Source organism: Raphanus sativus, chromosome 9 (genome assembly GCF_000801105.2).
Source record: "Raphanus sativus cultivar WK10039 chromosome 9, ASM80110v3, whole genome shotgun sequence".
NCBI classification, from domain to species: domain Eukaryota; kingdom Viridiplantae; phylum Streptophyta; class Magnoliopsida; order Brassicales; family Brassicaceae; genus Raphanus; species Raphanus sativus.
In genome coordinates, this window is record NC_079519.1 from 4,931,713 (window position 1) to 4,945,990 (window position 14,278).

Genomic DNA, 14,278 nt, shown 5'->3' on the forward strand with positions numbered 1-14,278 from the left:
ATCAAAATTTACAGATATTTTGCCCACTCCTAATAATAAATGTAATTGAACTATGTATATTATATTTTAATTTTTTTTGAATAGGCTCTATGATTCGTTTGTAAAAATTAGGGTGACAGTGACAGTGACAGACTTCTATTGGATTATTTATCTATCTTGACATTCTGAAAATTTACAATTTCATAACCCGGTCAGATATTTAATTTGACATAATCAAAGCTGCCGAAAAACAAATAAAAAATAATAAAAATGAGAAGAAAATGCGAGGAAAGTAGAAAGAGAGCGAGTCTCACTCGAAACACTCTCCCATGGGCACACTTATCTATAAAAACGAGTCCATTTCTCTCAACTCTCAGACCGAATCATCCAGATGACTTCTTCTACTCAACCACCAACCATCCCGAAGTACGATGTCTTTCTGAGCTTCAGAGGACTCGACACTCGCCGCAGCTTCATCAGCTTCCTCTACAGAGAACTCCTCCGAAGGAACATCCGCACCTTCAAAGACGACAAGGAGCTCGAGAGCGGCCGGAGGATTTCCCCGGAGCTAGACCGCGCCATCGAGGAGTCCAAGTTCGCCGTCGTGGTGATCTCCGCGAACTACGCAGCGTCCACTTGGTGCCTCGAAGAAGTCGTCAAGATCATGGATTTCGAGAACAGAGGCTCCCTCACCGTGATCCCCGTCTTCTACGGCGTTGACCCGTGTCACGTGAGGAGGCAGATCGGAGAAGTCGATAGACAGTTCGAGAAGCACGAGAAGAGAGAGGATCACGAGAGAGTCCTCTCTTGGAGGCAAGCGTTGACCAATCTCGCGAGTATCTCCGGCGTTTGCACATTGAAATGGTAAAAAAAATCGATTACTTGACGATCAAGTTTCTAAAAGTCTAGGTTTTAGGTTTAAAGGTTGGATCTTTATTGTTAGATTCGATTTCATTCTTAAAAACTCTCAATTCCTGATGCATCCATTGAAAAAAGATTTTTTTTTTCTTGAATAAATTTAACATTCGTTCAAAAAAAAGAAAAGAAGTTTCTACCGACAGTGATAGGGTTTGTCTTTGTTTTTAACTTTGGTCGGATTTTTATTGCTGGGTCGTGTCTGAACTTTGTTTTTCTCTGTCTGTTCAGTGAAGATGACTCGATGATGGTGGACGAGATTACTGAGAGGATATCAACGTTGATTGAAACAACGAGAAAACCGACAAGGACGGGAAGTAACCTAGTGGGGATCGACGCACACATGAAAGCTCTGTCGCGGTTACTAGATCTGAACTCGAACAAGTCTGTGAGAGTGGTCGGCATTTGGGCAAGAGGAGGCAACGGTAGATCGGCTCTAGCTAAGTTCGTGTATCAGAACATCCGTCAACACTTCGAAAGCCATTGCTTCTTGGAGAATGTGAAGAGGATATCTCAGGACCGGCACATGTCGCATCTACACCGAGAGGTTCTGAAGAGGGTGCAAGTAGAATCGAACCAGAAGGTTCTGCTTGTGGCGAACGAGGTTAACAAACTTGAGCAGTTAGATGCTCTCGCAGAGGATTTCAGCTGTTTTGGTCCGGGGAGTATAGTTATCATCACTACACAAGACAAGCAGCTTCTTGTTTCTGCAGGGATAAAGCTTGTTTACGAAGTAGAGCTTCTGAGGTTCAGGAAGGTCCGTGAACTATTCAGACAGTTAGCCTTCAGAGAGAGAGCCTTTTCTGCAGCTTTCGAGTCGGTTTTGTGTAGGGGAACGAATCTTGCAATGGAATGGTTAGGTTGTCTAGGTGTTAGATCTGGTTAAGGGGGAAAGTGTGTATTAAGTTTAGTATATGACTAAACTTAGTAACATTTTTGGCTAATAATTAGGAATGTTTTATTCTATTTTTGGAGTGAGTTTACTGGTGTATAGAAGAAGAATTATCATTCTTGATTTTGATTAAAATAATTTACAAATTCTTTTTCAAGATTGGCTTTGCATGTGGTTCCATATGACCTACAGATTTTGTAGAAGAGATCTAACGTTCCTAACATTCATTCTTGATTTCGAATCTAACATGACTAACATCCAAAAACAGAGAAAGAGAAGCTTTTGAAGAGGAAGATCTGATCTCACTGACACTTTCAGTCTAAAGAAAGACCAACAATGGGTACTGTTTGTGCCTCTGCCTGATAATTGTCCAATCTATGCTTTTTACCAACAAATCATCTTGTAGATCTATGTAATCTGATATATACAAGTCCTGTTTCTCTGTTATCTATAAGAAACAATGTTTTATTCATCTCATTTCATTGCAAAATTGTTGGATTCTTGATTTTTGATGATCAAAATAAGAATACATTGATTGTGATGAGGTTACATATTTGCATATTGGATGCAGATAAGAGCGAGGGATGTTGTTCTGTACAGCTTATAGACGGTGATGGTATATACAATGTCTCTGGCATCGACCATTTCATAAAAGATGTGAAACTTGGAGAGTGTGGCCTCTCTTATGCAGTCGTCTCCATCATGGGTCCTCAAAGCAGCGGTATACACTTTTTTTTTCTTAAGAGCAGAGAGTTCTTATCTTAAAGAACATTTTGTGGTTTTGACACAGGGAAGAGTACACTATTGAATAGTTTGTTTGGAACAAACTTTATGGAGATGGATGCATTCAAGGGAAGGTATGATATCATTTGATAGTATTTTAAAAACTCGTCTCCTGATTTGGGAAATGTCTATAGGTCTCAGACCACAAAAGGTATCTGGCTTGCAAGATGTGCTGGTATAGAGCCTTGCACACTTGTAATGGACTTAGAGGGCACAGATGGAAGAGAGCGAGGAGAGGTTTTTCTTTCTTTCATTACCACTTCTGGTTTAGTGTGTGAGATTTTGATTCAGTTTCTTTAAACCATGTCCTGTTTTTTTCTTTTCCCCAACCAGGATGATACTGCATTTGAGAAACAAAGTGCTCTTTTCGCTCTTGCTATCTCGGATATCGTCTTGATCAACATGTAAGTTTGTAGTAGAAACTTAACGCTTGTGTTGTAAGGAAAGTATTTTCATTACATTCTCAACGCTTGTGTTGTGTTTTTTGTAGGTGGTGTCACGATATTGGTCGTGAACAAGCTGCTAATAAACCTCTCTTGAAAACTGTCTTTCAGGTGCTTGTTTGTGATTAGAAAGTTAAAAAAAAAAAGAAAAAACTCTTTGTGTGTCAACTTCTTTGGAGTTGTGTGTTTGACAGGTTATGATGAGATTGTTTAGTCCACGTAAAACAACAATGCTGTTTGTAATACGAGATAAAACTAGGGTACACTCACTCTCTTTTGTTATCTTTATCATTACTATTAAATCATCATTACTGTTTTGTTGATGTGATTTTTGGCTGCAGACACCATTGGAGAACTTAGAGCCTGTCTTAAGAGAAGATATTCAGAAGGTTGAAAAAATAAGTGACTTTCAGCTAATTCCAAATTTATATTCATATAAAAGATAAGCTGATCAACGGTTTGTTCTGTCATTGTGGCAGATATGGGACTCTGTCCCAAAGCCTGAAGCACACAAAGAAACTCCTATGAGTGACTTCTTCAATGTATGTTATGCTACAGAATGGTTTCCACATTTCCAGATACTTCATGTGGTTTTCTCTCTTTTAATTGTTAGGTTGAAGTTGTTGCTCTTTCTAGTTATGAGGAGAAGGAAGAACAGTTTAAAGAGCAGGTATGTGTGTGTGTGTGTATGAGATGTTCCAAGTTGGCACATGCTTTTTATAAACATGTTCATTTTTTTTTTTTTTTTTGAAATTTAGGTTGCTAGTTTGAGACAACGTTTCATGCATTCTATTGCACCCGGTGGTCTTGCTGGAGACAGAAGAGGAGTGATTCCAGCTTCAGGTTTTGCATTTAGTGCAGATCAGATATGGAGAGTCATCAAAGAGAATAAGGATCTTGACCTTCCTGCCCACAAGGTAAAGCTTATAGCAAATAGCTTTAGACTTTTGTTTTATACTTACTCTTGAGTCTGAGTTCATTCTTTTTTTTTTGCAGGTCATGGTGGCTACTGTGCGGTGTGAAGAAATTGCAAACGAGAAGTTTTCGCATTTCATTGCTAACGAGGTAATGTTCCATGTTTGAAGGGTCTTTGTGAGTCACATAGTCACTAACCAACCTTCTTGCTTTTACAGGACTGGCGCAAACTTGATGGGGAGGTGCAAGCTGGTCCAGTTTCTGCTTTTGGAAAGAGGCTTACTTCTATTCTCGGTTCTTGCTTATCAGAGTAAGCACATCTATGTTAACCAAGCTACTCTCACACATCAACTTTTTATTTATATTTTGTAAACTAATTTATTTGACTAGATATGATGGGGAGGCTACATTCTTTGATGAAGGTGTCAGATCTTCAAAGAGACATCAGCTTCAAGAAAAGCTTCTCCAAGTAAATAAATACAATCTTGGATCTCTTGAACATGTTTTTTTTTAATCTCAGAGACCTATACTATATGCTTTCCTCACTGTTTTTTTTTTAACCTTACAGCTAGTGAATCCAGCGTTTCAAGATGTGTTAGGACATATAAGATTTGGAATGCTTGAAAAGTTCAAGGCTTCTTTTGATAAAGCTTTAGAGATTGGTGAAGGGTTTTCTTCAGCTTCAAGTGTTTGGTTCAAGTCTTGCATGGCTCAATTCGATGAAGAGTGTGCAGGTGCCATCGTTGAACAAGCCGATTGGGACACAGCTAAAGTAAGGGACAAGCTAGTCCGTGACATCGAGGCTCACATTTCCTCTGTCCGGACTTCTAAATTATCTGAACTTACTAGTCAATACGAGGTAAACAGAAAAGAACAAAAGACGCTTTGGAACATTGAGTTATGTTACTGACTTAGCCTACTAACTTGCAGTCCAAGCTTCATGAAGCATTGTCTGAACCGGTGGAAGCTTTGTTGGAAGGAGCGAATGATGAAACGTGGAGAACAGTAAAGAAGCTTCATCAGCGTGAAACTGAATCTGCCGTCTCTGGACTCAGTAGTGCATTAGCTTGTTTTGACATTGAACAAGAGACAATAGACAAAATGGTGAAGAGTCTTCAGGAGTATTCAAGAGGTGTAATAGAATCTAAGGCAAAAGAAGAAGCTGGAAGGGTCTTAATGCGTATGAAAGAAAGGTATATAAAAGCAAACCTTTCAAGATTAGCTTAAAACAAAAACAATCTGATGTTCTTGTTCTTCCTTTTTCAGGTTTGGTACAATCTTCAGCCATGATTCTGATTCAATGCCACGTGTTTGGACCGGAAAAGAAGATATTCGAGCTATTACTAAAGCAGCTAGATCAGCTGTATGATTTATTTCCCTCTTAACGTTTTGTTTACAAGTGTTGAACAAAAGCCTAAGTAAACACTGTTCTTGTGGTTTCTTGTTTCAGTCCTTGAAGTTGCTCTCAGTAATGGTTGTAATCAGATTAGGTGATGAGACCGATAACATAGAGAAGACACTAACTGTTGCTCTTTTGGATCCAACAACGTCTAAAAAGAGCACTACAGCATCTGATCCATTAGCTTCAAGCACTTGGGATGGGGTATGTATGACTCTGCTCCAGTCTATTTTCACTTTATTTGATTCTTAATATGGCTCCCATTATTTTTTGTAGATTCCATCATCAAGAACTTTGATCACACCGGTACAGTGTAAATCTGTATGGAGACAGTTCAAGACGGAAACAGAGTATACAGTGACTCAAGCCATATCTGCACAGGCATGGTTACTTTACTCGCAAGTAAGCTATGCTTTATGAATACTAATTGGTTTATACTAATTCAGGAAGCGAATAAGCGTGGTAGTAACTGGTTACCCCCTCCATGGGCAATTCTTGCATTGATCATACTTGGATTCAACGAGTTCATGACTCTTCTAAGGTCCATAAATGCTAGTACTGATTGTTTCATATAGATGAATGTTTATGTAACATTCTGATATGATCTTTTTTCTTCTTACTGTAACAGAAACCCTCTTTATCTCGGTCTCTTGTTTGTCGGTTATCTTCTCTTGAAAGCACTCTGGACGCAACTAGATATCCCTGGCGAGTTCCGCAATGGTGCAGTAAGTGTTTTACCAATCTTCTCAAATCTCATTGAAGTAGTAGTAGTAGTTTTTTTATTCATGAATCATGGAGTCTTGATCAAGGATCAAGATTCAAGAACTCTTGATAGGGATACTCATATGAGGTTACTACTTGTGGTTTCTTCAGCTTCCAGGGCTCATATCTATATCAGCAAAGTTTGTTCCCACGGTCATGAACCTTCTCAAGAACCTTGCTGCGGAAGGTCAAGCTCCTCCCGCAGCTAATCCTGAGAACCGTCCTCCGAGCAACAACGCTTCTTCAAGTGTTTCTTCGTCAAAAAATCCACCAGAACACAAAAGTGCCTCGAAGACAGATTAAGATGAGGGGGTCATAAAGAATCTTGTTTACACCCTCCTAGCTAGGGTTTGATTTCCAATACATTTTTTTTACTCGTGCTTACTCATGAGTGCAAAACGCTGCGTTTCAGAACCTTTTGTTTTTTTCTCCTCTGCAAGTGTTTCCTCTGCATGTAGACTAGCTTCGTCTATGCATGTCTTATGTCTACAACCCCATGAAAAGAGAGGAGAAATTAATCTTTACATTAACTGCTGAGTGGTGAAGTTTTGTAACCATTTTTAAAAAATATTGAATTACATTTTCAGAATCTAACTCATGGATCAAATTATGAATCTACACTTAAATAATTTAGATAATAATATTATTATTTATCGAATAAAAATTGACTGCGACTGTTTTGAAGAGAGAAATCTCATGTGACATTTACGGCGTGATGCGATGTGACATTTATAATCGATACTCGTAAAGATGATTGTATACAAGTAACCCATGATGCATGATATTTTCAGAGTCCTATTCAAAATAAACATATTTATGAATTATTAATGAATTATTGATTATTAAGTTTTTTTTTAAAAGCATAGTTTTTATACTACAAATTTTATTAAAATCTCGAATTACCAATTTAAATTTATTAATGAAATATTTTTTTCAATTATTAATGAATTATTGATTACTAAGTTTATTTTTTAAAACATATTTTTATACTAGAAATTTATTTAAATCTCGAATTAGCAATATACAATTCACCCATATTTATAATAATTTTCATAAACTAAAATATTTTATCTAATTTTCAATTAAATATTTTATATTATTATAATGAATTTTATATATATATATATATATTACTATATATATGTATATATATGAAATGTGAGGGTCCCATAAGATGCGATTCTGTTATAATGTTTCAAAGAAATGTACACAAGTCCGGGTCTGCCCATGATCACATGTTCAACCAAATAAAGCGGAAGGTACTCTCTATCTCTATGGTTAGGTGAAAATAATCAATCAATACACTAGTTGTCAAAAATATGACTCGTCAAGACTTTGTTAAGTAGCTACTCCGAGTAAATGTGATCATAACGACGATAAGTTCATCTGTTACAAATTAAACTACTTGACAAACATTCCTGGCTCGGAGTTTTAACCAGCCGCATACTTTCACTGAGGTCCTCACGTGGGTTCATAACTCTACCCCACCTGGAAAAATAAGAACAATTTGCAAACTGCTGATGCAAGCTGTTCTCTATGTCTTATGTGGAATGAGAGGAACAGGAGACTGCATACGGCGGTATCTATGCACTTTTAGCGTATTACTAAGGAGATTCAGACAATTATGAAAACCAAACTGTTTGGTATGGATCAGATTGTTAGGAGCAATACCAGGATCAGCCCAATTCCATCACAACCCGGAGAAAGATATCTTCAGCTATGGTTCCAGAACTTCCCATCTTGACTTGCCTTATTCAGCTTGTTTTATGAAAATCCTTTCTTGTTGTACATGTGTTTTTTATCTCCCTGGCTTTGAGCTTGCTTCTATTTTGTAAATTCTGAAACAATATCCCTTTAGGGAAGTAGAATGAATAAAAGGAAAAGTTTAAGGGAAAAAAAAAACATTCCGGGCTCTGTATATTGTTGTCTTTTTGTGTGTATTTGTTTAGGTAAAGATGATACATACATGGATACACTTTGAATCTATCAAGCCTTGATTCAACGGCTATCAGACTCCTATTTCAACCGTTTCGTATCGCCCATCTATTTATATAAAACACAGTTTCCTCCCTCTTGCGCGTGCCACGTAGGATGACAGGTCACAAAGTCATTTAATTCCGTGCCGACACGTGTCCAATAAATGAAACGCGGAGTGTTGGATTACATCTATTGGGCCCTGCTTCGCGAAGTGATTTTCGGCCCAGAGACCGCGTAAGCAACGTGAAACCCTACTACATGTTGATACGAAACACCTTCGTGTTCTTCGTTCCTCCTTGGCGGCGGAGGTGCCGATCCGTATTCATTCTGTAACAGTATGAGTATATTCGTCTTTAATCCTCTTAATTCCACTACGTGACATTCGATTGATCTGGATTGATATCTGTATAAATATGTGTACGCAGATCTCTTTTTTGATTTCATCTCATTATCGCTTTCTCTCATACTGACGGAGCAAGCAGACGAACAAACGGAGCAGGCGGCAGAGAGCGACAGAGCAAGCCGACGAACAAATGGATCAAGCGGCGGAGAGCGATGGAGCAAGCAACAAGCGACGGAGAGCTGATGAACCAAGTGATGGGCAGATCAAGATGGATAGCCATGGAACAAGAAACGAAGAGTGTGAAGAGATATATATCAAAAGCATTTCCTACAGTTCAAGCTCTCACATGGGAGGTCGATAGGCTCTCGCACATGGTGAGTCTGTAAGAGTTGCGATCTTTTTTTATTTGTTTTTGTAGGAGACATGTTGTTTTGATACGTTTTAAAACACAGGCGCATTATGTGCTGCTTCTATGCTCTTTCAAAGAGCAACTTCAACAACATGTTCGTGTTCATGCAATGGAAGCTGTGATGGCCTGTTGGGATATTGAGCAGTCTCTTCAAAGCTTAACCGGTTAGTCAATAGTAAAAGACAAGTTCTTTTTTTTTTAATTATTATTTTCTGGTTGTTAAGCCATGTGTGTTGTTGTTGGTGAGATAGGAGTATTTCCGGGTGAAGGAATGCGAGCAGAAGCGATGCTAATATGTTTGATGGGGGTTCAGACGTTTTGGGTTTTGGTCCTTGGATTCCTACCGAGAGCGAGAGATCCTTGATGGTACGTGTTAGACAAGAACTCAAACATGAGCTCGAACAGGTAATATGCGCACAACTAATCAACTACTATAAGACTAAGACCAAATACTTGAAGTCTATTTGGTTTTACATGAATGATCTTCTAACAAATGTAGAAGCTTTGTTTGTTTGTTTGGTGTGAAAAAGGGTTACAAGGAGAAGATAGTAGCTAGACATAAGAGAGGAGACACTGGGGAAGAGAAGAGCTGAGAAGTTACCAGGAGACACCATCTCTGTTCTCAAAGCTTGGTGGCAATCGCATTCCAAATGGTCTTACCCTACTGTCAGCTCTCTCTCTCTCTCTCTCGTCAGTTTTCTTCCATTTAATGAAATTTTCAAGTAATAAGAGTGAGCATTGCAAATATTTGATTTGCAGGAGGAAGATAAGGCTAGGTTGGTGTAGGAGACAGGTTTGCACTTAAAGCTGATAAACAATTGGTTCAATCGGAGAAAGGGGAACTGGCACAGCAAACCATCTTCCTCCACTGTTTGAATCCGGAAACTCAGCTAGAGGCAACACATCAGTAACACGGGCGATCAATGTCATCTTCACCATCCATGCTTATTCTTCTTCATTAACAAAGTCATTGGGATTATCATAAAGTGATCAAGTTCATATGGATTGTTTATTATACTTCTGTTTTGTCCACAAAACGTTTTTTTCTATTGTAACTGAAGTTTAATAATTTTATACAAATTATTTTTTGAAAATAGGCTTACTATTGAATACTAGAAATTTTACAAGAAAAATGGCAGTCATATAATACAAAATGAGAAGATAACCAAAAGTGGTAGACAATTGAACACCAACTTTAAAGCAGAACATAAGAGAAGAAAAAAACTCAGATGGAATTTGAATCCTAATATTTTTTTCAACTTGCTCACCATCTTCTAAATTTTCTGATACTAAAAACAAAAAAAATATGTAATAATTATAAATATACTATGACAACAAATAATACAAAAGTATTCACGTTTTGCTAAGTTGTTCTTTTTTTGTCAAGTTAAATTGTTTTACTCAAATATAATTGTTAGATAATTTAAATTAAACTAGAATATATGGAAACCTTTGGGTTTAGCCCCAAATAAGCCATAAGAAAATTATTTAAACTCTCACCAACACATCAGCTTGCATTCTTTGTGTCTTTGTTTGTGGGTTGGCTAATTTACTGAGTTCACACAGTTAGGTTTGTTACAGTATTTGACCATTTTAGCCAACTTATTGAAATCATATATAAATCCATTTTGCGCGAGTATTACTTTTAAACTCTCTTTCTCTCTCATTTTGGATCCCACCACTTGAGAAACTCCAATCTGCCTTGCTAATCCATCTAAAAACAACAAAAAACCGATTAGAACCTTTAAATTATATCAAGATTAAAAAACATAAATCATATGGATGTAACCTTATCAGAGAATTTGGCAATAATCTACAATTAATAGCATTTCCATAGCTTTGTAATGCACAAGTCACTTTGATTAGATGAGCTGGGACAACTTTCCAATCGAGACTACATTTATCTGGTTTGAAATAGTTTCATCTTTAAAAAAAAATTGGATTGATAGGTATATATCTTATTTCAGAACCAGTTTGATGTTTCCACCTTAGTCCGTTTAAGTTGATATACTACAAAATACTAAATTTCGTTTAAGTTAACAAACTACAAAATACTAAATTGCGAATACTCACTATACTTATACACCATGTAGAGAAGACCAATTGATTTACAAATATTCTAAATGCAAACCAAACGAACAAACAATTTTTTTTAATAGAAATGTATATCATAAACAACAATATAACAATATTTTGTTAATAAGATTATAAAAATATAATAAGTATAAGAAAATACATTATAAAACATCAAATAAGATATAAGTAAAATAGTAAACAAAAACATAAAATAGACAAAAATAACAAATTGAAATATACAATCCCGCCCGTAGGGCGGGTCGGCCCTAGTTAATGATATAGACAGGCTTCTTCAAGGAGCACACCGGTTAAGAAATTACCCGTCGACAAATACATCGGCTAACATGAAGATTTATTGATTTTGGATTTTTTTAGGAGATTTCTCGAAACAATATGAAGGAAACGAATACAGTATCATTAGTGATGGCAACATCATGAAGAATATCTGTGTCAAATGATTTGAGGTACGGTTCAGTATTTGGAAAATTGGGACCGCATGCTTCGCACTATAGTCCATTCTCTATAAACATGGGACCGCATGTCATAAATCATCATAGTGTAACAGTTACACGGAAACTACTTTTAAAGGTTAGACAAAATAACATGTTATGAATGTATGACACAATAGCGGAATTTCAGGCGGAATACATTCCATACTTCTTATTTTTTCTTCCATCATAGCGTTTCTGCATTACTAAAAATAACAATCTAGACCGGGAGCTTGTGGTCAAGCGGTAAAGGTAAAGATTTGGGATGTCACCACATTTCAGGTGCGATCCACCTATCATGCAAAATTAAGTTACACTTTTCTAGTCATCTTACACGAATATGAGCTACTGTATTTTGGTTTATTTGAATATCCGGAAGAAATCTATTTGTGGACTGCACTTTTCATTTGGGATTAGCTATGTGTTTTTAATAGATCCGGATTTAACACATTTTAGTCAAAAAATAAAATAAAATAAAAATAATAATCTCGATAGAGTAACGTGCGTAATCAATTCGACTTTAGTTTATGCGGTTTAATTCGAAAATATATATCAACCAAATAGGTACCCTTTTGGATAAAGAACCAAATAGGTACTTGTTGAAACAAAATTACAATCGTAGTTTCATACAACTTCATGCGTACTTAGGATAAAGTCCAATATCTTGGAATAAGAAGAAGAGTCACCACAGATAATATCTTCTTCTTCCTACATTATATCAAAAACATCGATCTAACCAGACTGAGAAACTCGAAGAGCACGAGGCATTATTGGCTCATGATGAACATTAATCCCGACAGAGATTGTCTGAATCTTGCAAGTATTCTCCGCACTAGTACTCAGCATCTTCTTCTCCTTCTCTTCCTCCAAGATAATCTCCTCTATGGTTCCCATTAATATCTTCTCCAAGCTTTCACCATCGGTCCATTCTCTAATTGATGCTTTAACCAACATAGGATTTTGACTAATCAGATCCCAAACCGGAAAATTCTTACGTGGCATCACGAAATCTTCAGCTTTTAGTTTTAAACTTGGACAGTAATCACCAGCTCCATCTCCTAAATAGACCATCTTTTTCTTCCCTTCTTTAGCTAGAGATTCTTGAATCCTCTCAATGACCAAGCCCTGAATAAATGCAAACATATATAATGATTAAACTATGGTCTAATATTTAGACACGACCAAAAACGGGACCACGGGACCATTGACATAGAGATGACATGTTTTGACTGATGTGGTCAATACCTGACCAAAACATCATTTTTAACATTTTATATCAAAGTGCACTTTTGGTGTAACGAAAAAGTTTTTTTTTTGTTTTGCTAAATGTAACGAACTAGATATGAAAACGCTAATTAAAAGAAAAAAATGTCCAATGTACCTTGCACATATTAGGAGGGCAAGTGCCATGAGTGCAACCATGAGACGAGTTAGTGAAATCATGGTAAGGAGAAATTCTCAACGTGTCATGCTCATCGACAAACCCTGGGTTCGAGTTGATCTCAGAGAAGAGTTCACTAATCCCGAGATGCTCAACCATGGTCTCGATGAAGAACATGTTCGCATCGCTCACTATCCTAAGCTCACACCTGGAAACCGAACCGTAAATGTTGTTTCGTCAGAACCGGTGGGTTTTGTCTAATATTAGACAAGATTTTATAATTAAAAGAAAAAACAAAAAATGAATGCAAATAATAATAATAACGTGTTACCCTAGAGCATGTGCAGCTTTGATGGCAGGGACGACCCGCGGATGGATAGGGATCGTTCTTAGAGCTTGTTTGATCTCTTCAATGGTTTTTCCTTGATCATGAAGTTCTTTCATCATACAATCCTGTAATATTTAACAAAATAACATTTATGGTTTCGTTTATGTATATGAACAAAGCTGCAAATTGACAAAAACTAAATTTGTTTTTTTTTTCTTTTATTATATAAAGAAACAGAGGAGGGAAGGTAAGGTTACAAACCATGACTGTGTTCCAAGGCATGGTGGGGAGAAGTTGATTAAACAAATCAGTGAAGCCAAGTTCATCGATAACCCAATTATCGCTATCAACGTCGATGATGGTCTTGTCGAAATCGAACACAACGACAATGTTGTTCTTGTTGTTAATTTGAGCCATGTCTCAAGAAAACCTGGAGAAATTTGTGTGTTTAGATTTGATTGGATCTTTGAGTTCGTTGGCTTGTGGATGGGAGGACGAGAGAAATGTGGTTTGGTATTTATACAAAACAATGGAGGGTTTTCATGGAGATGCCGTTGGAATATTACCTTGATGGTGAAAAAAGGATGAAGAAGAAAATTAGAATCCTATTTCGTTTGTGAACCGTTGGATTCGATGATGTTTAGAGGTCAAACATGTGTCTTTGTATTGTGATCCAACGGTCATTAAGAGGTCATGATGATTTTTGTTGGGTTTTGATTTAGTTTTGCCTTTTTAGAAGTTTCCGGGTGGGTTTTTTCATATGTGATATATGATTTTAGATTTAGAAGATAAAACGATGAATAGTATACATATCATATGCAATTATATTATATAATAACGAAGCCCCGGTGGTAAATTACTTTTCTTGTCATCTTACATCTAATACAATCATATTATCTTAACCTAATTAATATTTGTAAGATTATATTGAAATTTATATATTATAGTATATATAGGGCTGGTTCTGAGATTTTAGGAACTTGTGACAATGTCTACGTAAACTTCTTTTTTTGCAAATTTAGAGGCTTAAATTTTTTTTTTGGTTTATATGTATATATGTTTTTTTTTGTAACTTGGCATTTATATGTATATAGTTTTTTCCACAATTTTCGGGGATCTATTGCAAATATTTCATTTACAGTGGTTCAAACCCGACCATGAATATTATAGTACTTTTTAAAGATTCTA

The 14,278-nt window shown here is 36.5% G+C and overlaps 3 protein-coding genes and 1 pseudogene across 3 annotated transcripts; 3 read left to right on the plus strand and 1 right to left on the minus strand.

The window, feature by feature from the left end:
* The first annotated feature begins 324 nt into the window (after positions 1-324).
* On the plus strand, positions 325-1,934 carry LOC108828528 (disease resistance protein Roq1). Its single transcript, XM_018602250.2, has 2 exons — positions 325-843; positions 1,126-1,934. The coding sequence occupies exons 1-2, from the start codon at positions 371-373 to the stop codon at positions 1,778-1,780; spliced, it is 1,128 nt and encodes a 375-aa protein (XP_018457752.2). The 5' UTR covers positions 325-370; the 3' UTR covers positions 1,781-1,934.
* Positions 1,935-1,987: 53 nt separating this feature from the next.
* LOC108828527 (protein ROOT HAIR DEFECTIVE 3 homolog 1-like) lies at positions 1,988-6,677 on the plus strand. The gene is made up of 22 exons (XM_018602249.2): positions 1,988-2,126; positions 2,358-2,507; positions 2,577-2,643; positions 2,704-2,806; positions 2,903-2,973; positions 3,060-3,123; positions 3,207-3,272; positions 3,354-3,401; positions 3,492-3,554; positions 3,626-3,682; positions 3,771-3,929; positions 4,009-4,077; positions 4,146-4,237; positions 4,318-4,396; positions 4,496-4,786; positions 4,858-5,120; positions 5,194-5,290; positions 5,378-5,530; positions 5,603-5,707; positions 5,773-5,867; positions 5,955-6,051; positions 6,200-6,677. Exons 1-22 carry the CDS (start codon positions 2,123-2,125, stop codon positions 6,389-6,391), a joined length of 2,385 nt encoding a protein of 794 aa, XP_018457751.1. The 5' UTR covers positions 1,988-2,122; the 3' UTR covers positions 6,392-6,677.
* A 1,446-nt stretch (positions 6,678-8,123) lies between these two features.
* Positions 8,124-9,911, plus strand: LOC108823870 (homeobox protein knotted-1-like 3; annotated as a pseudogene).
* A 2,003-nt stretch (positions 9,912-11,914) lies between these two features.
* LOC108824027 (inorganic pyrophosphatase 1) lies at positions 11,915-13,596 on the minus strand. Its single transcript, XM_018597358.2, has 4 exons — positions 13,352-13,596; positions 13,094-13,215; positions 12,763-12,970; positions 11,915-12,506 (listed from the first exon to the last, which is right to left on the minus strand). Exons 1-4 carry the CDS (start codon positions 13,505-13,507, stop codon positions 12,114-12,116), a joined length of 879 nt encoding a protein of 292 aa, XP_018452860.1. The 5' UTR covers positions 13,508-13,596; the 3' UTR covers positions 11,915-12,113.
* Between the last annotated feature and the right edge of the window lie 682 nt (positions 13,597-14,278).